This window comes from Eutrigla gurnardus, assembly GCF_963514095.1.
Source record: "Eutrigla gurnardus genome assembly, chromosome: 23".
In the NCBI taxonomy this organism is placed as follows: domain Eukaryota; kingdom Metazoa; phylum Chordata; class Actinopteri; order Perciformes; family Triglidae; genus Eutrigla; species Eutrigla gurnardus.
The window spans coordinates 12,748,266-12,773,186 of record NC_139934.1 but is presented as its reverse complement, the minus strand read 5'-3'; the positions used below and the strand labels follow the sequence as shown (position 1 = coordinate 12,773,186).

At 40.5% G+C, this 24,921-nt stretch overlaps 2 protein-coding genes across 2 annotated transcripts in view; one reads left to right on the top strand and one right to left on the bottom strand.

The window, feature by feature from the left end:
- Positions 1 to 11: 11 nt before the first annotated feature.
- rwdd (RWD domain containing 4) lies at positions 12 to 3,017 on the bottom strand. Its single transcript, XM_084003151.1, has 7 exons — positions 2,828 to 3,017; positions 2,053 to 2,133; positions 1,713 to 1,822; positions 1,319 to 1,469; positions 1,059 to 1,149; positions 685 to 865; positions 12 to 595 (listed from the first exon to the last, which is right to left on the bottom strand). Exons 1-6 carry the CDS (start codon positions 2,849 to 2,851, stop codon positions 741 to 743), a joined length of 582 nt encoding a protein of 193 aa, XP_083859277.1. The 5' UTR covers positions 2,852 to 3,017; the 3' UTR covers positions 12 to 595; positions 685 to 740.
- A 17,580-nt stretch (positions 3,018 to 20,597) lies between these two features.
- adam19a (ADAM metallopeptidase domain 19a) overlaps positions 20,598 to 24,921 on the top strand; it is a 141,778-nt gene continuing 137,454 nt past the window's right edge. Inside the window, exon 1 of the mRNA XM_084003148.1 lies at positions 20,598 to 20,780. Within this exon, the coding sequence (XP_083859274.1) occupies positions 20,651 to 20,780 (130 nt within the window). The 5' untranslated portion in view covers positions 20,598 to 20,650. The remainder of the gene's footprint in view (positions 20,781 to 24,921) is intronic.

Here is a 24,921-nt window from a genome sequence, read left to right as displayed (position 1 = left end):
CAGACAAGCAGTAGACCAAATTTGGTTTTATTTATATATCTATAAAAATTAAGCTCTTCCATTCATAGGGGAAAAAACATTTCTCAAGGAAAGAAAGTGGTGACATTTTGTGTGTTATTAAAATTTTCTCTGACCTTTGACACATTGACCTTTGAGAGCGTTTTTAGCTCCGGTGCCTGACAGCTGGGCCTCTTATCAGACTGAAAACATGGCAGTGACAGCAAGTATCTTAAAACACACTCCACCCCGATGGATGACTGAGCAGAATGGTTGCTGTGTATGACGAACAAAACCTGATGACGTGTTCCTCTTCAGCTGGCTGCGCTCCACCAACACGTTAAACACAGCGGGGGCTTCCAATCACTTCCAGCTCAAAGTCTCAGTTGGCTGGAAGTGTGTGTGTGTGTGTGTGTGTCCTGAAGTCCTCCAGCCTGCTTTGGTTCCCCGGGTGACAGCAGCCGTGCTGAGTTTTGATTGTTGAGTGTTGAAGATGAAGGATGTGAAGGCATCTAGACGACAGCAGCAGCAGCAGCGGCAGCAACAACAGGCTGCAGTGAGTTCAGATTTCATCATCTTTTCCTCCCGTTCTACTCAACTGAAACAGGAGAAACAGAGGAAACCAGTGAGACGTGGCATCGTGTGACGGACCTCAAAGACATTTTTATTCAGACGGTTTTCACTTACATGCTGGATGATGATCAAGTAGAGACGAGGAGGGGGAGAAAGACAAACGGACAGGTTCACGGTGAGCATCGCTGCAGGCTTAAAACTGGATAAGTGCACCATCTTGTGGAGGGAAAGTAAAATGCACCTACTTTGATAACGTCAACCCAGTTCCAACCTCTTGGTAATTCCCCTTTGTTATCTGAAAGCAGAAATCATGAAGATATATTCACAACCGCAACTGACTTTAAATTCCAGCAGAGATCCAAAACTATTGACTTTTTTGAAAACCACATTTCACAGATGTCTTTATAGTCCCATTGATAGCACCACCACACCAGAGCACCACACTGGTCGTCCCCGTCATATCAGTGTCTACAGTCTGACTGATGTACCTGTTCTGTTGATGATCCTCCTCTTCTGAGATTTCGTCAGCTGCTCCTTCTTCTCCTTCTTCTTGGCTGCTGGCACCTCACTGCTGGATATCTGCAACAATGACAAATAATCAATGTCATGTTATCCAATGAATCTGGTCCACAATCATACAATAACTGTCCTGTTCTAGGGGAGGAAAAAAAGACACCAATCCAGAGAAAAGATGGACCCAAGACACAGAACCCTGAAACCGTACTGTATTTAGATAAAACATACTGACCACAGCAGTGACTATAGGCTTGTGGTTCTCCATGAGGGCCTCCTGGTTCTCCTTGGCCCACTCAAACAGAGTATACATCATTGCGGTGCCCAGGTTAGCCTCCACCTGCTCGTCCAGCTTCAACAGGATCTCCTGCTTCGTCTCCGCAGAGCTGTTATTAAATCAACGTGAAAGAAACAACACGACCAGGGTTTAAAGTATGCGTCCAACAACAACCCACAAATTGTATTTCAATTACACTTTTGGGTCATTTTTAAAAATCAGAATCATTCAAAAGAATTAGAAGAACCGGCAAACGGCACTAAGCGTTCTCTTAATTATGATGTCATCTTACATTGTAACCTAATGCATAATGATAATACTATAATGATAATGCACTGTGATTGCAACTTACATTCTTTTGTTGAAAAAGGCATTGAGGGAGATTTCTGGGGCCGTCTCAGGGTACGTCTCAGGCCACGTGAGGTCAAGGATGAACGCCTTGGTGTCTTCGAGTTCTCCTATCTGTTGTAGAGCATTAAACTACAATGTCAAACAAGCTACTGCAATTAAATAAATCCTTATATTTTATATTTTAAAGGTCATGAAGTACAAGTGGAAAAAGCATTTTGAGAGTTTCTTGCTTTAATTTGATGTATATCCTGTTGAAACAGGGTGTTGGGGAGGCATAGGTTATGTTTTTTTTTTAAAACAGGCTTGGTCAGAACATAGGGCAGCACAGGGGAAGCACTCACCCGAAACTGGAAGGAAACGGAAGTGATTTCCTTGAAACACTCGTCCCCCTCATAGATGGAACGAAGAGCCTCCAGCTCCATCTGTGGTAGAAGAAGAGAGAGAGAGCTGCAGGTAAGACTACATCAGAGACGGCTTCTCCTGATCGCCTCCGCGCACCAAACACCATTCAGAAATATGGCAAATCACACGTGACACGTGTATGCAGGACACAACCACGACTCAAGACCTTTTCCCGACATAAAGATTACCTATTTTTAAAATCGGCATACATCTTTACCCTCCAGACTTTGACCTTTCACTTCCTAAGACCATTTGCTGCCTTGCTACTTCCACTGTAACATTACACGCTGTAACAGATGGTTTCGTGAACACGTTATTTAATCGTTATCATGTGCCGTTGTGAGAGGTAACGTACACCGGAGGGATTCGAGGACGTTTTTCATCCACAAACTGTTTTGACTTATGGTTCATGTGGCCCTCGTTCCTCTCTATGGATGAACAGACTTAAATTGGCACCCTTTTGAATGGAGTTTGGCGTCACATTTACTCCGTCATGAACGACGCTAATCGGGGTTCAACAAAGAGACACACTTTTGACACTCGGGCCGGAGCTCTTTCACGTTTAATAGAAGCCGACAAGAGTAGCGAGCAGAGAAGCTGCCAGCAAGGCTCGTCAACCTCGACTAACATGCTAGCTGTCTCGCTTGTATCAAATAGCTAGCAGCTAGCCGCTAACCACAGCTAGCTTACTACTGCATCATCACCCATTCATACCTCCTGGTCCTCGTTAGCTGTCATGATGTTCCTTCTGTCTCTGTGCGATACACTCTCCGTGTCGAGGTCATACAAATCCCAGCGCTAACAACCCATTGCTCTTGTTAACGTTAAAACTTTACTACAATAATAATTTCACAACTTCCCTCAGCTCAGCTGGTAAGTGCCACCATAGTAAACGCATGCGCAGTTAGGTCCTCTACGTGAACTTTGAACCGCATCATGACGTATCTATGCACTGTATGGAAGCCCAGCTCTGCCACGAATAAGAAAACCGAAGAAAGGTGGTAATGGCAAAAAAATACAAAACAAAGATCGTTGAATTGCACTATGAACTACACGTTTGTCATTCAAAAAATAATTCTGCACATAAAAAAAGTCTGTTTATTGTGTGTTTCTCATAGTATCAATTCATTTAGTGTGAAATTCATGTCACCCACACAACCTTGTTCCATCACAAATATAACCTGATCTTATTTGATGTGTTTCATCCAGCGACCAGCCAACAAGTGAAAGGATGAGCTTACACTTTAGCTATAAAGCTATAAGGTCCCATGGGAACACCGGAAAAGGCGTGACTTAGCCTCTCTATAATGAGCTGTTACAAGTAGTTTTAACATATATTATCTTACAAAACAGAGGAATTTAATTTGGTATTTAAACATCTTGACTTTCTATCTCATAATTTGGACTTACGTATTTCTTTTTGGTATTTTAAAATGTTAAATGTATTTTTTTCTGGCAGAAATGGGCTTCCATACTGTGTCTTCCAATTCAGTAGTTATTCTCAAAGCTTTTCTTTTTTTTCTTTCTTTTTTCCCCAGCTATTAAAAAACAACTTAATATCATAATGATTTTCTTTCAGAAATAATTATATTTTGCTGCTGTTTGTATGTGTTGTGCTTTGAAAACTACTGGAGGCAGACTTGTAGAGGACAAGAGTGTTCTCCTGAAGATGTACTATGATATGCTATAACTACATATATATACAGCATATTGTATGTTAGGAGCATCCAATCTATGGTTGTTGCAATACTTGCATAAAGTTACAGTACGTCTGCTTAATTAAAGCCACAGTGTTAGAGTGAATTAGCTTTGATGTGCTGAACCAATAGTACAAGGACTGATGAGAGTGTAATGCTGAATGCCAGCAGCACTTCTCAGTGTGGGGGAAGCAATGATAATTTCCACTGTGCTGCTGAAAGTGACACATGGTGTTTGAGCTGTGATTATGTTGATCCTCCGAGTTATTCCCCTCAGGTGAAGAAGGAGGAGGAGGATCAAGAGGGATGAAGAGAGAGGAGGTCGCGGAGAAGGTTCTGGCTTTCACTTTGAGTGAATTCACTGAGTCGTGATAAGAGGAAAACGGCTTACTTGGTCAAATACGCCTGGCAATGTGTTGGTCCATCTCTCAATACTCCTACTGATGTAAATCTTTATAAACAGCTTTATATATTTATATATATCAATAGGCCGCATCTATAAGAAGAGCACATTTATGCGTAAATGAACATTACTGACCATTTATTGCAAATTCTGCATCACATCATATGATTTTAATGAGGTAAACAAGCCATTTGGAAGAGATATACGTTTTATAAACAACAACTTGTTATTGACAACATATACACATGTTAACAACTTTATGAATGAGATTAATTCAATTCAGCTGACGTTTGCCATATTGGATGGGTATGTCTTGTTCTTTGGATTTCATTTAATCATAAAAGTGTTCAGTTATATTTCCCCTAAATGTTTCTGCCGGCCTCGAACAATTTGAACATATTGGCTCTAAAAATCCTGGAATCAGCTTAATCTTTTAATCCCCACATGTTTATTTATTTTCTTTTTTTTAAATAACCCTCACCCTAATACCATCATTCAAAACCAATCATTCAGCAGTAATCCACCAGCAGGCAGGTGGATTTTAAGATGATGGAAAATACCCACCATGTGTACTTGGTTGTAGACTCACTGGAGGTCAAATAATTATTTTCTTCATCATCAGCATCATCATCATCATCTTATTCTTCTTTCTCTTATTGTTAATCTTTGTGTCTACTGTCGGATTGCAAACAAACATTAAAAGTGTAGAAACTTTTATTTTTTCCGCTGCCGAGGAATTAGTTGAATCTGTGTGTTTGCTTTTCCCTAATCGAGTTTCTCAGAATCCTGACTCTGAATGAGAAAAGCTCAGCAACAATGAAACACTTTATCAGAGAGGCGTTGACTCGACTGGCTTCAGTTTGGAGGCTGCATTTGTTCGTGGTGCGTTTTATTGGACTGCATTAATATGGATTGTTTGTGCCTTCATTTGGAAGGAAGGGTATGTATGAGTGTGTGTGCCTTAATAGGAAAGTACCTTTCAGTGCCTCTAGAGGGCGCCCAGACCTTATATTTCAGGAAGTCTTCACAGTTTGGAGGCCGGGCTGCCTGATCTTGACTCTTACCATCAATACAGGTGAGTATGGACACGCACAGATTCTATTTACATTTCTTCAAATTCAACATCCCAACGTTTTTTAAAGGTACCCAATGTCATAACTGCACAAAACTTTAGTTATACGACAAACTGAGACTCTTGACTTGCAAAACGATCTATTAAATTTCCAATTTGACTAGCTAAAATAAAGTTCCATTGAGGTTAAACTGAGGGGCCGTGATTTTGCCTCTATAAATTTTACTCCAAAATATTTTTTCCTAAAACTCTGAACTCAGGACATTAAAACTGCATTCCTTGATATAGCATCACATTTGAAAACTGCTGCCATGAACCTTTTTAGCATACAATTGCTTCCAACAGACACAGAGCCCCGTCAGGCCTGAGTGCCTCGCTTTACTCCTTAATATTAACGTTTACATGAGAAGATATGGAGCAGGCTTTTATGTCAATTCCAGTCTGATTGAATTCACTGGAAGAGGTACAGTAATTGAAGGGGAAGCCGGTCTCTTTACTCTCCCTGCAGCAGGTATGAGAATACCGTCGGCCCTCCGTCCTCCATACTAATGTGTTCCTTCTGCCAATACCAATGAAAGCTCAGGGCTTACTACATGTTGATTTCCATAATAAGATCCGTTCTCTACAACACAGAGGCAGTGTGTTACACACACACACACACACACACACACACACACACACACACACAGCTGCTTATACGTCGATATGTGTTTCGGGATAGAAACCATGTCAGCTCAAGCTCTTTAACATGTGGAAATATATTAATCAGGAATAATTCCTTCCTCCACGGCCACAGCTGTGTGTGCTGAGCATCGAGCCAAAGTAGTGAAATGTTTACATCCCTCTCCACGAAGGGATTGAGTGGACAGATGGGATTTTCATTGGACAAAACCGTTTTTAAGCAAGTGAACTCTCAACCCAGTAGTGGAATAATCACAAAATGCAATCTATTGTTCTCATGTACTGAGAACCAAATTGTTATTTTTTTTTTCTTTCTTGTGTGACTCAGCACAAAACATGCTAATGGAAAGTTAATTAGGATCCTTTTCTGTGGTGGACACACAAATGAAATGCATCCACGTGTGACGTGGTACTAAATATTGAAAGAGATAACATTTTCTTGCCTAAACCTCACTGTATGTAGTTATTTTAAGCCCAGCCATGAAGTTTTTCCTAAACAATGGCCTATTAATCTGATACATAGTGGATGGATTCTAAAATTCCATCATGTGGGATGTAAAACGGGGGGGATTGAGCCTCCGGGGGAACAGCAGAAAGAGAGGTTAGGAAGTCAAAAGCTGTGCTAAGGAATGCAATAAAGTTGAAATTTCACCTTGTAATAATATAATATATGGGGATTTAAGAGGAAATACCACTATGTATTAGTGTTTAATAGAGAGTTATTGGTTACTGGGGGCTCGGAGCTCAGTATTTGTTAAAATAGTTAAAAGATCATTTCCTGCCGAAGTGGCACTACACACTGCTTAAGATGCCAATAGATAAATACATTCTGCTATTGTCATCCAAAGTATCAGTCAGGGAGATGTGATATAACGTTTCACATAATGTTTACATATCTCCATATATTTCTAGTAAGTTTACAACAGGGACAGAATTGTCACAAAAGCAAGTAATTACTAGAACTAGACTTCATTGTCTTTGGGAATAAAAAAAAAAGAATGCTGTAAAGAAATAAGTGATAGAGCAACAACTGCTCCCTCGTCAACCTTTATGCCAACCGGGACGTATAATGAAGGTAATCAAAGCAACAGCTCAATGTCTTCTAATGTTGGCTAGAAGGGCTGGAAAGACGTTAAGTTGGGGATGAATCTCCTTCTGTTTAATTGAGGAAATCTCTGACGTTGAGAAACCTTATCGGAGGGAGAACTCATCCTTTCTTTGTGAGGAAACAGCCGAACCGTCTGAATCTTCCAGGGATTAAGTTCAGTTTGGCATGAAGATAATTGACTGAGCTCAGGGATTGTTTGGTTCATGTACAACTCCAGTTTCATCCTTGTTTCCCGGACCAATTACAACAAATACTCGCTATGGTGCAGAGTTATTTTGAAAATCCAAATCAATACAGAGAACTTACCTCCCTCAGTTAGCAACGGTACAAATCACTACATTCTGGGACTGTTTTAGATTTTCTGTGAGACTGTATTGGGCACTAAGATCGAGGGGATGTGTTTACTATTCCTAGAGAGATTTAAAACCGAGGTGAAACAAATGTTCAAGAGCAGAGATTCCCCTCCTTGTTTCATCCTATATCATATATTGTAAACCTCACCTTGTTTCATCTGTTTTCATCTCTCCGTTTCTTTTCTGGGTTTGAGTATCTTGTTTAAAAAATGAAAAATCCCCCCTGGATGCAGTCAGCAGCCTCACTTAACCATGCAGCCTGAAACAAACCCCCAGTCTCTGTGAGATACATGACATTATATGAATACATATATGATACATTAGATTAAATTACACTCTGTTTCCTATTTAATAAATTAGGAAACTCCCAAATGAAGGTGCCACGTTTATAAGCCAACAGAAGCCTCATCCTGCGATGATTTTACCGATGGCCTCGATAGTCGACGTGTCGCGGGGCGCTCTTCAATATGCCAACGTGCCTCCTCGCTTCCTTTCTTGCCGGAAGCAACGTCTATTAAATATGAGGTGGGGGTCAGCGGTTCTGTTTTAGGATCTCTTTCAAAGGAGCAACAACAGTGTTCACGACAACTGAGAACTCCAGATCAAAAACGTGACGGAGGAAACAGAACTAAACTCTTAGCTTCTGTAATAATCAGTGGATTGTGCTGCTGTTCATTGTGTGTGAATGCAGAGAACATTTTAATATTTTCCTCCAGCCACAACCCATTCGCTTTAATCAGAATGTTTTAATATCATTTAATGACATGACCCACCGTTAAACTGCCATGCCTGCAGAATAACTTCCACAGATCTTGAAAAAAAATAGATAGAAAATTAAAAAAAGGACAAAATAGAATTGTGTGTGTATATATATATATATATATATATATATATATATATATGTATATATATATATATACATACATACATACATGATACATGAAATACAGCCAGCAAGTTAGTTCTGAATATAAGAGCATGTTTAATGACATCAATGAGTCTGCAGTGGTTGCACTTGTAAATGTCTGAATTGAATGTAAGCTATATTCAACCTAAAAACATGAGTAATATCAAGATGAAATGTCTTGTTTGATCAACTTAAATAACTTCATTTCCCTCCATGCTTTGAGGCTATTCCAGCTGAGTGTCACACCTCTTTTATGTGGCTGAGAAGACTTCAGTAAAGGATACAGTTTCCTCGCTCTCAGTCCAATGTCCCCTCTAGCCCTATTCTATGGCCTCCACTCTCACTAGTTTTAATAAGCTCTTAACTATAACTGTGACTTTGTTGTCCAGCTTCTCTTTTTAGTTCCACACATGTAAATGGAGCAAACCGAGCAAATCACGGCCACAGTTAATGAACACGTCAGGTCCATCTGCTTCAGAGACATTCGCGAGATTCCTCAGTCAATCGGCTCTATTCTCCTCTGACCTTGTGCAATAATGAGGCGGCTTTATCTTCGTGGAGTGCCGTCCTCCGATACACAATGACCCCCTGCCACAAATACCGAGTATGAAATGCAATTATTGTATAGCCGGAGCGGAATACAAGGCCGTTATCATCCCTTTGCTGTTCTTAATTAACTTATCCACTCTGCAAAAGATTTGTGGCCTACAGGGCACATTCTAAATTGGCTGAGGGAGGCATGCTTCCTCCCGAGATGTGATAATCCAAATAAACATCTCTCTCACCAGGATACCTCAGAATAACTCTGTGTTTTTGTGCTCTGCAGTGGAGAAAAGCGACAGTAGAGAAGCTTTGTACTTGTGTTTTAGCAGAGGAGGGGTAAACTTAAAGCAGACTTTCTGTCATTTGGGGATCCAGCTATAAGCCCCTGATTGATAAAACTGGGCCCGCGTTGTGAGAAGTGTGTCACGCTCCCCAGACACGTCGGCTAATAACATTAGCGTTGAGGAAGGAAACGTTTGACTCTATCTTGTCGCAGACAGGATGTCAGCCGCACACTGGGTTCCTCTTCAGAGGAAACAAAGCAAACACACAGAACGCAGAGAAACCATATGGCTTGTATAAATAAGTCATTTGGTGGCGAGAGAGAGAGAGCGTTTTCTCTCCGGGCTACGTTCATCCATCAGCTCTGCGTTAGTGGTTTCCAGAGGTGGGATGAGACTACGGTGACTACGGCTCACACCCAACGGGAGGAGTTTTTATTCCTGCTGGCAACAACAGCCGAGGACCCGTAAACAACCTTGTTGTCCCAACCAGACGATGCACACGACTCATTGCTGTCAAAGTATGACGCGTACCTTCATCAGCTAGTAGAAACCATTATAGACCAGTAGTATCGTAACATCCATCTATCAAGCAATCTGCATCTACCAGTCAGCAAAATTACATTGCACTTGTTTACTTTATACGGAAGTGGCCCGCTATGGTTGCTATGGCAATGGTACATAATCATAAACTGTCTGTCGTTGATTTGAATGGGGGATTGCTCATATCCCCTTTGTGATTTGACTGTTTTTTGGTCACTTCTGGAACACACTAGAAGTTCTTGTTCGTCTCTCTACAAAGCCCATTGGCAAACCCAAATGACCAGCAGCTCAACACCGAGGCAGGGGTGATATTTGTGTCTAAAAACACTTGTCAGAGCATCCTTTGAAGTGCCATTCAGATGGCTTGCTCTTGAATAGGCACCTGGTGGATGAGGCTTCATTCTGGTTTGTTAGTTTACTGGTGGAACAAAGCAGCCGGGGCAGCGGCATTGGAAAATCAGCAGCCTTACTTCCTGTTTCGCCCCCAGCGAGCTGCTAAATGAGTGGAGTTCGCTGGTAAACAGCTCGAGGACTCCCAGTTAAACAGATGCTGCTTATCTTGTGTCAAACCAACCAGCTCAGAGCGGTGTTGTCTGTAATGCTAGAATGCCTCTCCATCCCACAGAGCTCCTAACAACCCCCCCTTTAAAAAACTGTATGAACGCATTGGCTCTTTTATTTTTTTTATATATATATATGCATTCCTCTTATTAGCAAATAAACATCTGCCCCTATTTCCCTTCAGGTGCTCAAGTCTTTTTTGTTGTATTGTTGTGATTGTTTCTTTTTGTTTCTGAGGATTACTTGTGTTACATCCCGTTTAATGAAGAGCTTCAGGCTTCCCTCTGCACTTTGTTCTTTCCAAGAGCACAGGATTCAGCATAATGGACCTCAGCTTTAAAGTTGGAAAACTACAGGAGGAGTGTATGGGATGATTCGGCAGACAACTTAAGCCACAATTGCTTTGAAGATAATGTTACTTTTGCTTTTAGAGAAAGCTAAGTTTGAACTCAAGGGTGAGTCAAAGGAACACAGGTATTATATGAATATTATAGGGACAGCCCGTCTCAAAATCAAAATATTTTTCCACTTCTATTTATCAGTGTGAGTTGCCGAGTGTTGGAGCTATCGAGCAAAGAGATGGCTGCCTTCTCTCCAATATAACGGAACTAGATGATGCTAGGTGAGCTAGCAGAGGGCTAGCAGATACACGCTTCCTTGGGAATACGATTTGCGGCTGTAGTTCAGTGTAAAGAAAATAGTTCCTACATGAGCTGAAACAGCATTTCAAGAGTATCCTGCTTCTGTGTGGAGATGGTTTACAAAACAGAATTTGATTGGATAGTTGAAAAGATGAGGTCACACCCTTCTCGAGCTCTGTGCCATTAAACGTTGAGGATTGATTGATTGATTGATGGACGTCATGTATGAGTCACATTTTGTTTTCCAGGAAGAATAAAACTTTGGATTTTTTATGTAAACCAAAAAACGAAGACATTTGTTTCAATATCAGTGCTAAAAATGAACCACTGATAATTCTCGTATATAATGTATAGTGTATCTTATATAGTGTATAGTGTATCGTGTATAGTGTATCGTGTATATAGTGTATAGTGTATCGTGTATATAGTGTATAGTGTATCGTATATAGTGTATTGTATATAGTGTATAGTGTATCGTATATAGTGTATAGATTATTTTTTTAGATTAGATTAAATTTGATTGTCATTGCACAAGTCACAGGTACACGGCAACGAAAAGAAGATTGCATCCAACCAAAAATGCTTTAGCAGTAATAATAAAAATATAGAATATAGAATATACAGTATTGACATATGTAAATGCTATTGCAACGGTTGAATGGTTACAAACAGGTGATAATATGGAATTAGGGTATTTACAGGTTATAAATATAATAAGTGTATACAATATAAATTAGCTAGCGTATATGTACAGTAGTGCATGGAGATTAAGCAATGTAACAATATATACATAGTATATACAGTATATAATATGAACAGATGAGGTTACATGATAAGAGTGTGTCAGGAGGCAGAGTTCAGGAGAGTGACAGCTGTTGGGAAGAAGCTATTCCGGAACCGGGTGGTTCTGGTCCGGAGGCTCCTGAAGTATAGTGTATCGTACATGGTATAAAGTGTATAGTGTATCGTATAGTTCAAAGTGTATCGTATATAGTGTATAGTCTATCGTATATAGTGTATCGTACATAGTGTATAGTGTATCGTATATAGTGTATAGTATATTGTATAGTTTAAAGTGTATCGTATATAGTGTATAGTGTATCGTATATAGTGTATAGTGTATCGTATATAGTGTATAGTGTATCGTATATAGTGTATAGTGTATCGTGTATAGTGTATCGTGTATCATATATTGTGTTTAGTGTATCGTATATAGTGTATAGTGTATAGTGTATCGTATATAGTGTATAGTGTATCGTATATTGTGTTTAGTGTATCGTATATAGTGTATAGTGTATCGTATATTGTGTTTAGTGTATCGTATATAGTGTATAGTGTATCGTGTATAGTGTATCGTGTATAGTGTATCGTATATTGTGTTTAGTGTTTAGTGTATCGTATATAGTGTATAGTGTATCGTATATAGTGTATAGTGTATCGTGTATAGTGTATCGTATATAGTGTATAGTGTATCGTATATTGTGTTTAGTGTATCGTATATAGTGTATAGTGTATCGTGTATAGTGTATCGTATATAGTGTATAGTGTATCGTATATTGTGTTTAGTGTATCGTGTATAGTGTATCGTATATAGTGTATAGTGTATTGTATATTGTGTTTAGTGTATCGTATATAGTGTATCGTATATAGTGTATCGTGTATCGTGTATAGTGTATCGTATATAGTGTATAGTGTATCGTATATAGTGTATAGTGTATCGTATATCGTGTTTAGTGTATCGTGTATAGTGTATCGTATATTGTGTTTAGTGTATCGTATATAGTGTATAGTGTATTGTATAGTTTAAAGTGTATCGTATATAGAGTATCGTGTATAGTGTATCGTATATAGTGTGTATAGTGTATCGTATATAGTGTATAGTGTATAGTATAGAATATATAGTATGGACATGCATACAAGGAACTCAGGGTGGATGTTTGCCCACTTCTGGCTAACTGGGAGGAAATGAGGCTTGTGTACAAACACCAGTCCAACAATTATTGACATTTCTTTAACACCACCAGGCGTATTAGTGTTATTAGTAAGATTATGCAAATTAGTTTCATATTCATTAAAACAAATATCAACATATGTCTCGTTTAAATGATCCAGAACCGCTGCTGCATATTAAAACGAAGGTTTCGGGGCTCGGGGGCCATCTTTGACTTTTATTCATTCATTCCAGCATTTCACTGGGATCCATCTGCAAAACCTCGCCTGCAAATAAGTAATGGAAAGTAAGTGTATATATAATATTCTGAGAGGTTTATGGCCCTTAAAGGCCAGGTAAATCTCATCTCCTACTCCCCTCTTCGGTTGACACAGTGCGTTACTCTCACTGAGAGCACAGGGTGATGGATTTCTGTGTCTGGGTCTAAACCTTTGACATTTCCATGGAACAAGTGGCGCTGACAATATCCCACCAATAAAAATAAACAAGTCTGCCACAGCTCAGTGAACAAACGTAATGTCCACTGCCCCCACCGGCAGGATAAAGAGCCACTGGAGTGGTCGTATGGCAGAGGAGACATTTTCCAGATGAGGTGAAATAAATCCGTCTTATCCAGCAGCCCCCCTTCCTGCCAGCTAAGTCTAAATCCTCGCCGTAATTCCAAAGTCAAAGAGAGTGAGCGTGACACCAGCACGCTGCCGTAGCAGGGGAATGGATAGACAATGACTCTGGGCCTCATCCAGCGTGCTCCGAGTGCTACACATCCACTCATTATGGAGTAAGCAGCTGGCCAGCGCGTGAGCTGAGAGCCCTGGACGAAACAGATAGCTTTGGTTGGAGCCCGGGCCGAGCCGCCGATGTCATTTCGTGCCGGGCCAGATATGGCAGAGCAGAGGGCAGCGCGGCCAATAAGCCGATGTGAGAGGCGAAGCTGTTTCTGATCGTTTGATTCCGCACAAGGGAGGAAAAACAGCACTGAGAGGAAGGGAGGTGAAATTGGAGTTGCACAAAAATGTTTATATTCAGTGTTGCTGCGGGCGTTGAATTAATATTGAATAGGTCCTCTAACTCTGGTAGTAAAAGGAAGCTGAGAGGCACTCTGCATTATACTTCTACATATAACCCGAGCTCATGAACAGCCAAAACATGTAGGGAGGGAAAGAGTATTACGAGGCTGCAATTAGTATGGAGGCCCTGAGGTGCTCCGAATAACGATGGTGTATCCAACGACTGCCTTGTTTGTGATTGCTTCGCCCACACCTTATCTTGTTCCCCAAAAGTTATCATGTTTGTACAAGATATTACTTTTCTCCCCCTACAGGTTTATTTCTTGTTCGTACAAGGTGTTATCTTATTCACAAAACTTGTTATCTTGTTTGCACAACTTATTATTACTGTCACGGCTCGTCCACACACACAGAGGGAGTTGTTTTTGTGACATTGAGTTCCTCGCCTTTTCCCGACCCTTATCCTAACCTTGATTAAACCTAACCTAACCTTACCTTCCACCTTAAATCTAGTCTTCACCCTTAAATGTAATGATTTACATTATGGGGATGTGCAATTGTATACGAATTGACAAGAAAGTATGTTTACCCCTCTTTTGATGGCTCCCCATGGCCAACAAGTTCACCTGCTTCCCAGACGTTGTCTTTATGCTCATTCCTCAAACATTCTTAAGAAGAAATTTCTTCTTAAACTCGGTTACGCAACATTTTCTTATTTGGGATTGTGTTATTTTTCGAATTTATTATATTTTTGTAATAATGATTTCCTTTACGATGGAAACTGCTTATACTCTATATTCATATAATAAATAAATGTCAATTAGCTTCAACATTTAAATGTTGTTGTTTGATTGATAACCAGAGTTCTTTTTAATCAGATTGGTGAAGCTCAAGTACTGTTAACTGCAATAACTCATACTATAGTGGTATTTTATTATCCATCCAGGCTAATATGTATTTGCCTGACATTGTTTATTCACCATGAGAACTAACTGGAGGATGCAGCTTCGTACTGATTATGAGGAGCTCATCGCCGCTCAACCTGACAGCTGTAACGTTAGAGGAGGAGGGAGTCTGTCAGAGACCATGTGTGGCTCACCAGCAACATTCAGCGTCCGCCGGCCGATCTGCTCCCACTTATCGACCTCTCCCCATCTTTCTTATGAAATATCTGACATCTGACATATAAAGTTCACTAATGCCAATACCAGTATCGGGTATCGGGTCCGATACTGGACTCTGCTTGAATCTATTTGGTCTTCTGGTGGATCACAAACCTCCACTCCACAGTGTGCATCAACAACCAGTGGTGCTGTATCTCAGGTGAGGGCGGTGCCATTGAATCATAAAAGTAACCTAATCTGACATATGGAACAAAAATATAATGTACAGTGCCTCCAATAAAACTAACTGCATGACGTTTTCCCTTTACCTTTGGTGTCTATGTTTTTTTGGTCTCAGTGAAAATAAAACACAATTTGTGTCACGGTTCAAATAAAGGCAAAATAGAAACAAAATTATACAGCACCCAAACTCAATATATGTCCCTTCCCATCCTATACATTTTGCTCTGTTATGTCAACTTAAGATCTCATATAAATGCATAGCAAACAATATATATTCAACCAAGAAGAAACGGCAGCAACCGTCGGCACACAGGAGGGCTGGAAACCGGTCTCGTATCAGTCAAAAATGTCCGGTTGAGTTAAAAATTAATTTCAACCCTTTTTCAGCGTTGTGAAAGGTTCGATATGTTCAAGCGTATCATCTCGATTCTGTGAAACCACATTATCTCCTTCAAGTGTAAACTCGATACTTGTCACGCCTCTACAAATATGCATTTAGCACTTTAGCACCAAGCTGTTTATACACACTTTGAACAAACAGTTGTTTGTGCCAACATCTATCAGGCTGGAATGGATCCCTCGTTATTGGCCGACCTTCATCACTACAACGGGACTCTGATTCTGTGTCGTCTAACGGAACTGGCGACCCTCCAGGTTTCCTTCACTCCTTTCCCCCCCTCTCTACTTCCAGTAATACCAACACTTTAAAATGAATTTTCATATCATCCATACACTGAGAAAATGATGAGGGCACAGCAGAGGCACAGCGCTTTGATTCTGCTTTTATGCCTGTTTGATATGCTGACGTGCGTTTTGCAGCGCTGGTATTATATCAAGCATTCAGCGGTAACAAAAAAAATATATACACACATATATATAGACTGTGTTGCATTTTTCAGTTCAAAGTTAAAGTCATTATTGTACAATTTGAACAACAAATTGTAGTTGGTCGTCCCATTATTTCTACATAAGGAAATGCACACCAAAAGAAAACAATCCAGTGGAAACGAGTGTATTTTGGTATTATATTGGTTATATTGGGCTCCACCCCCCGACCCTGAACGGGATCAGTGGTGATCAATAATGGATGCAAGTCATTTCGTACCATGGCTAGCAATTACGTTCCCAGAATGCATTTCTGCCAATGCTCTCTGTTTCCTGCATTCAACCAAGCCTGCTTGAACGTGATTGGTCAACACTGATAGAAACCAGAATGCTTCCTTTAACGTTTCGGTTATGCATGTTTTTGTTTTAGTGAACGCTTCTCTAAACTAATTAATTGTCATTCTCTTATTGTCCACTAGATGTCCTCTGACTGTCCACCTTCCCTTGTCTGTCTGGAGAAACCACTGTCCCTCCAGTCCCTGAACGTCTCGGCCCACCTCCCCAACTATTATGGCATTCCACTTCTACCTCACTTCATAGTTGCAATCTTGCATTCATAATAATAATAATAATACCAATAACAATAATAATAGCTATAGAGCACATTTTGTGCAACTATGCTCACCAAAATAAAAACAATAAAATGATTAAACAATATAATTTGATGCAATAAAAACGAAACAGACAGTTAAAAGGACTTTTCTAGAAGCTACTAGTCAGTGTAGTGATGTGAGCCGTTCCAGCGTTCTGAATTTACTGTCGTTTTATTTTCTGGGGGACTAATAAAAGAGACCTGCAATAATCTAAGCGCTTGTAATAAAAGCGTGTATTAGCAATGGTCTAATTTTAGCAGTGTTCCTGAAACACCATTCAGATGAGCGTCTAAAATAACTCCCAGATCTGTGACACGCATTTTAATTTGCTTGGACAGGCCAGCAAACACTGAGTGCAGTCTCTGCGTTCCTGTTTCACACCTACGAGCCTCGTATCTTCCTGCCAGCCTCGGGAACGCCATTAACTTCCTGCCTTGTCTGCGGGCCGAGGATGGAGAAGTTTGGCTGTGTGTTTTGCTCTTGAACGTCCACCTGGTCATTAAATCACCAAATTTCTGTTTGTGTCCGCTTCTTGCCCACAGATCTAAATATTCAATTGGACCTTTAATGTGAGTAAATGGCATCCGCATTGACAATGGAAATGCAAGTGTCTCCCTGCGATGCATAATTCATTCTGGCTCATTTTCATAACTTCATGCAAATTAATAAGCAATAATTCATACGCATTAGAACAAGAGGCAGGCGGCGCCGTGTTGCCGACATCCCACCACTCACATGGCCTCTTCTCTTTACAGATTTATTCAGGTGGAATTAAGACGGAGCTGCTGCTTCTCCTGTGTCTCGAGCTCCAAATTAAAAGCTTCATTTGGCAATTTGTTTTCATCACGGGATTGATTGTGACAGGGTTTTGATAAGTTTTCAAGCGGATGTTCATCCATCTGTCCAATACTTTGGTGAAGCTGTGATGGTTGCCAGATGCAGACTGCCAGCAGAGGTTTTACTTTCTGTACAGGCTTGATGCACAGACATGGCGTTGATATCCATCTTCCTCATTTCACTCCGGGAAGGAATGAAAATAGTATTTATCAACCAAAGTATTGAATATGATTAATTAAACCAATGTTTCCAGCAATATCAACATGTTTCTCACTGCCAACTCGCCATCTGGCATAGCGGCCGTTTTCCAGGTGGGTGTGTGCTGACGGTCAAGTTCTCCATAACAGAAAGTGTATATGAATATATATACAGTTTATTTTCAAAGTAAACGTCTACGTTCACAGGAAACATACAGTTTCCCGCTTGTTACACATGAAGTGTCTTTTCAAAATAAAACTTCCAACATAGATTGACTTAGTTTTTCTGTTTACTTACATGAGAAAATTAATTGGTTACATTTGGGTGGTTTGGGTTAAGATAAGTGGCACTTAAGTTATGTAACAAGAGGAAGTCAGTAATGATTGGTTTCACACAGGACATGAACAGCGGTCTCCTGATGAAAGTCCCGGTTTGTTTCACCAAGCCAACCTCCTGACCTCATCAAGTGGAATTCCTCACTTTTTATACAACGCCAGTCGCTCTGCTTATTTCATATTCATACGGATGCTAAAGGGGCTTAAAGGCAGAGTAGGTCATTTGGAAAAACCACATAGACTTTGACTTTGAACGCATCCCTTAACTGAGAAAGAGTCCTTTGAATGCCAAAGAGTGCTTAAAATCAGCAGCAATCAGGAAGTAAGCATTGACAGACAGGGTTTTTAAATTATTTTTTATGTCAGAGCATTTAATTTATTCATTGCTATAAGTATCAATCAATATAACAGAAAATGTTTCTGAATAAAATCTCCCACTCAACCTTATAAGACCCCTTTCATGCACACTACATGCTGCTTTGTTTTATTTAATGACCGATTCAATTAAGCTGCTCAATTATTTTGTAATGTCAAAACGTGTAATGTTTAAATGAATAGGATCATCATGCAGATTCGTTGTCGTTTATAAATGAGAATGAACACGAAGTCTCTGTACATCTTCTGAATTCAAGGAAACATGAAAGCAGCGTTAATCAAACCCATGCCTTGTTTTCTCAAGCGCCGAGTGCCCTCAAGTTATACGCAGTGAGCTTACAACCGGATGTTAGTTGAGTTTGACTTCAAAATAAAAGTCTGAAATGTTGTGGCATTGGTTACACACGTCAGATTACATTTGCAAGTAGGCTCACACTTACACTTGAGATCATTACAGATCAGATCTAGTTACCAAGTAGACAATAAAGCATGTTAATATTACACTTGATGGTATTACAGTGCCGTCTTGTTTCTTTGGCTGAGGACCTGCAGCTGTGGCCGGCAGCAGGAGAGACAGCTGCAGGTTGTCAGGCTGGTTAGCTTGCTGATAAACAGGCCACAAATCAGGGTGTTTACTCTCTGCGGCTTTGCATCAAGGTTACAAGATTATACACAGAAAGGAAAAGGCTCAAATTAAACAGCTGACTGTTAAGGTCAACATTCGTTTATGCACAAAAATTGTTTTCATAAACAAAGCAAATCTGTTTGTACTGTCCAGCCTTCAGCTACAGTTGATCTGAGGACATTCACCCTTTTCCAGTCAAGGAAAATGGTTTGAAACTGCATGGATGCTGCACAGAGTTTGATTTGAATAAAAATAAAGAGAAAATTTCCAGTAATTTACACATTAGATTTAACCGAGAGAGAAAAGGAAAACATCTAATAGTCCAGCAGAAATGTAAGGTCAAAAATCAATTGAAAAATATCTTTTGGTCATGTTTCATAATCTTCAGAGATGAGCATGCAGTATTCACACAATGAGTATTTGAATGCCCAGACACTTACCAGAGTACTTCAAATGTCTCAGATCTTGACATTTTTATTATATGGTTCATTCCTGAGTACAAGTGGGAAAAGTACAGTCAGACACCTGAAACCTGGAATCAAATCAAATTTAACGTGTTTATTTTTGTCAAGTTGTTTGTTAATTTAATGGAAAGCCCAGAGTTTTAAGGCCTTATGTGATGCATTTACTTGCTGGGAAGAAGCTGTGATATCTGAACTTTCAGTGTTTGCTGCGTCACCCAAGTTAACCCAGCCATGATAGCTTAGAACGATAAGTATGGCATTGGAAGCTGGAGACAAGAACCAGCTGCGTTTCACACACTGCTGTCTGTTCAAAATAAATAAAGGCGTATCTTTTTACATTTGTTTTTTTCCTGCTCTTCCAAACTGGCCCTGAAACATGAGTCACACCGTCACTTGTTACACCCCTGGCATGTATGGAATCAGACACAGCTGGTGTTGACCCACCATCTTCTGCATGTCATGATCCGTACCCATCCTTTGAAACAATCCAAATCATTGATAAAATTATAATAATCTAAGAAAGAAAACATTCTTAACAATAATTCTAACTTTGAATTTAGAAGAAAAAATGTAATCAAATTCACATTTGGCCCTAATACTCGATACACGTAGATATCCTTTGGCCACAGTAGCATGCATTTCATTTTCATTAACTACTTATGACCTGCATGCAATTGCGATACAAAACAACAATTCTATACAATTTTATAATAATTAAAGTAAAATTTGAAACAATAACAATAGTCGTTTTTTTAATATTTATTATTAATATGATTAATATTATTGTGAATTAAAAAAATAATAATTGTGTTGTTATATTTTGTATTATTATTGTATAATAATCATAACAATTATTATTATTATTATTATTATTATTATTATTATTATTATTATTATTATTATTATTATTATTATTATCTTATACACTCAATTGCTGAAATGTTCATTGCTTGTTCTGTTAGTTGTTGCATTTATGTTTCGGCGCGTTCTTCTCGTTTTATTGTGATGGTCCGGACCGGAAGTGCTGTATTCGTCTCGCTGGCGTGTTTGACGCCCGGAGGAATCAGAGGGAGGCAGAGTTGAACACGGCGTGGAAAGGGAGGACGGTCGGCGGTACCGAGGGTCACAGGGATGTACAGTAAACACAGGCAGAAAAATGCCCAAATATCACCGGCAAAATGTGGACGTTTGCTCGTTTTTCTTTCTTTTCTGCTGCTGAACGGCGCGCTGGACAGAGCCAGCGGAAACACCGGGGAACAAGGTAAAGAAAAAGAGCGGACATGTCGTAAAACTTCTTTTAGCGTCTACCAGTTGCGTGTCGAAGCCGGGTGAACGCGGGTTGTCACGTTAAAAATGTGTCACAGCGAGTTTCAACTGAAGCGGCGTGTGTTTGGTGTGACAGCGCTGAAACTTTACTTCGGAGTAATTGGCCGTCGTGAAGCTCAAGGCATCGTACGCCAAATCCCATAGAGAAATCTGTCAGTTAAATGTCACGTCGGGCAAATGTACGGGACACACATGCCCTCCTTGATTTCCCCTGATTAGCACGGATCCAGTCTTCATGTTGGACCGCATCCGAAACCCCAGCACGTCACCACCGAGCAACACCGTGATAACATCTTCACTTTGGTCACCCTCTCCGGTTAAACGTTACTCCCGTAACCGCCTCCTCCTCACGTCGGTGGCCGGCGAGAAGGTCAAACTCTTAGAAAGTTGACGTCGTTGAATCACTGCGTTCACGCCGAAATGTACGGAGGGCTTTGTGTGTCATAAAAACAACGAGTGCTGCGTTTTATAACGTGTTTACGTGTCCATGAAAACAGGAGAACATTAAATTGACGGATTTTCGGGTGAGGGTCTCTGAACGCAGCTCCATCTGTACTGATTTAAGACAAGTTTGCATTGTGGAAAAAAAAACAGATAAATAACAGATTATCACGTATTTGTGCTTAACTGTGAATTTTCCGTAGTAGGTTATATAGATTAACGGTTATTAATATTTCAGCCAAGCTCCAGTATAAGCCGTCCTCTTTGTCCATAAAAGGCAGCAGCTGAGACACTGGGATCCAGCAGCCAGTAGTGTACAGTAGAGCTGACTTCACTTAGAGTGTATGTTATACAAGTCCGTTCTTGTGGACTTTAGGGATGACACCACCAGAACGTAGATTCCTCCCTGTTCAGGGTCTGCCTTTGGCTGGGAGTCCTGGCAGCGCTCCGTATCTGAACTGAACCCCAGAAGTTAAATAGAAGGTATTCAGCAGCCTCCTCCTGCACTCAGCCGGCCAGATTCAGGCCAGCGTGTGTGATGGTGGCTGGCCCCCGGGTCAGTCATGTGGACCGAACTGCCCCCGCAGAAAAATAAGTCTCAAACACTGTCCCCCATTCAAGACAGATGTTCCACGTTAATAGAGTTAACAACCCGTGAGTGTGTGTAGCAGCGTTGTGTCACACTGCACTATAATGTTCTACAGCAGGGTTTGTCCACCCTCTCAGTACGGCAGAGGATGAAGTGTGTGATTTCATCCTTCATTTAAGGACTTAATTAGACACTGTTTGCTGCTTTTCAGCGATCAATTTCACAATACAATTCCTAAGGGCATATTTGACAGCGCAGGGTTCCTCACATCACCTAAAGTTCAAAGGCCAAAGGTCGGCGGTTCAATCCATTAGTCAATACCCCCAAAAATGTATCGACACCTTTTAATTTACATGATTTAAATTAATCTGAGAGCTCATTTATGAAGCTTCTCCCATGTGAGGATCTGCCGCTTTTCTCTGTTGTATTTTATAGTAAACGCGATATTTCTGGACTGTTTAGTTGAAAAATGATGATGGACTTTTGCCCACGATTTCTGATATTTCATTGACTAAATCATTAATTGTTAAAAAAATGTATATATATACTATTGAAAAAGGAAGGCACCTCCGGGTCTGAAAAGTGAAGCCAATCAGAATTGCTTTAAGCCTGCATTCTCTCTGTTGGCCATCAGGGGGCGACCCCTCTGGTTGCAAAAAGAAGTCTGATTTCCTTGAAGTCTATGAGAAAATGAGCCTGCTTCTCTCTTGATTTATTATCTTAGTAAACATTGTAAACATGAGTTTATGGTCTCGGTCTCTGGTTTCAAGTCTTCTTCAATCCAGCATGATGTTCATTTAGTACATTATGATCCATTTAGAGTCAAATTGACCAGAAAGCAGGGGATGCTTTAGGGGCGGGGCTACCTTGTGATTGACAGGTCTCCTACGGCGTTGTAGTTTTCGTCTTAGAACTTCACCTTTTCTCAATGCGCTTTCAGGTCAGGTTTGCAGTCCACGAACTAATAGGTGATTGACTTATAAACCATCCATAATTCAAGATAGTCGTCAGCTGCAGCCGCTCCTCTGCAGCCCCAGTATGATGCTTCCACTCAGGAAAACAATATTGATATATCAGCCAATATTAGTTTTATCGGCTGGTACGGTCCGCTGATTCCTTTTGTTGTCCAATCAGCTGTTTTAATTTGCTGTACATCTGTTTTAATAGCTCTGTTGCTCGTCGTGGTCTCTGAGGCTGTTTCTGACTTCCTGTCTTCGTACATCTGAGCCGAACATCAAAATTACACTCCAAGGCAACAAATTCTGTGTTTAATCATTTCCACCACTTAGCATTTCTGAATAACCTTCACTCATTGCATGCACTAACCTGCATGTTTGCTAAGTTCACTGTGTAGGTTCTCACTCTCTTAGAGGCCGTAGTACCCGTTGTACCTCTGCTTCTCTCCTCAAATGTGTTTTCCTTCACTTATGATTTCCTTCCGATCATTATTAAGTTCCTGAGCGCTTCCTGCTCGGATGATTCACGCTAACAGTCTGTCTGGTAACTCGACTGCGATCACAAAAGAACAACGTAGGAGATTGGAAATAACCGGGGAATAAGAAGTGTTTGTGTTCTCGGCAGACTGTTGTTGTACGATCAGAATTAGTGCTCTGGAAATGAACGTTTCTGTGAATTTGCTACGGCTTATTTTTGCCACACGTTGGTATTGTATAAATATTACAATACATGCTTTTATTTGAGAATTTGGCATACTGCAAGATATTCCACTTTCAAGAACAACACGCTTGTTGTTGAAGAACATTCAAGTGCGTTCTTCAGTGTTCTGATAGTCGTAGTTCATTCCCCAGCTCTTTATTAAGGAGTACAGTGAGTGAGTGAGCACTTGATATGTGCAGCTTCTTTATTCAACCTATAACACCACATATCCCTCACTTGGCAGCGCGTCCAACAGAAGAGGACTACCCCCGTCCGTCCTCTTCCTCCCTTTTTATTGTTTATTTTTTTTCTGGTCCATCCATTGCGCCGCGTCAGCGTTTTTCTTCTGCAGCACGGTGTCAACCAGTAATGCACCAGTTAATTGGCTGCAGATCATAACTGGCCAAAAACCACTCTAAATAGAACAGCGATAATTGGCTGTTCCTCTGTTCCCCGCCGCCCGCTGCTCCACGAAAAACAATACATCAGGAAAGTGGTGATTGTGTGCCATTAAAGCCCGGCCGCTAATATGCAGCACTCAGCAAAACCACAGTCATCAAGCCTCACGCCATCAGCAGTTCACGTCTGAACACAGCCTGTGATCATCCTGAGACATGACAGTGGACTGTCACAGCGGACATCACTGATGTCGTTTTTATAGAGTTACTAAACCCCCAAATCAGCTGAAAACCACATATATATGGGTATTTATATATCCTTCAGCTTTTAAGCTGATCTGGAGCCGGGCGACGTATATGGAGGCAGCTTTAGTCACCAGTCGTCACCAACCCAAGGATTTTTTTGATCGTTTTTTAATTTTTTTTTATGTAATATGAAGAAATTCTGAGTTAGATGAACTACCAAACTACCTCAAACATCTTCTAGGCCCAGTATGCAGATCCTACACCTCTTCTGTTCTATTTATTATGATATAATATATTGTATTTCTGCACACAGAACTGAGATAGAGTTCAGAACTCTTTAATAATCCCATTTCAGTTCTTGTAAACGTGATATTTCCAAGCAGAGATGTGCGTCCCTCTCATGTCTCACAGACAACAACATGCTTCTTTATTCAGGTTGTGTTTTGGTCAAACACATGCCGACTACTTAGCGTCGCCCACCAAATGTAACCGGCTTGATGTATTCTCCCGAAATGTTGTACGCCAGCGTTTCTTGCCTGAAGCACATCTCAGTGGGCAGCATGTTGCACCTTAGCAGGACTGGCTTTGAGTGTTTATTCTGGCTCCGTTAGACAACTGTGTGGGTGGAGTCTGCATGGTTGACATGTTTCAGTCGAGTTCATTATGAGTGGCTCGGTCACGGATGCGACTGGAGGGATTTTTTAGATGACAAGCTGGATTTACACCATACACCAGTGTGAAGGTCT

Bases quoted from the DNA above. Each gene is read 5' to 3' on its own strand.
- rwdd (XM_084003151.1), bottom strand. From the start codon at position 2,851: ATGACAGCTAACGAGGACCAGGAG. The intron at 2,134-2,827 runs GTATGAATGGGT...CTTCTACCACAG, and splicing joins CAGCTAACGAGGACCAGGAG to ATGGAGCTGGAGGCTCTTCG. The intron at 1,823-2,052 runs GTGAGTGCTTCC...GCTCTACAACAG, and splicing joins CCGTTTCCTTCCAGTTTCGG to ATAGGAGAACTCGAAGACAC.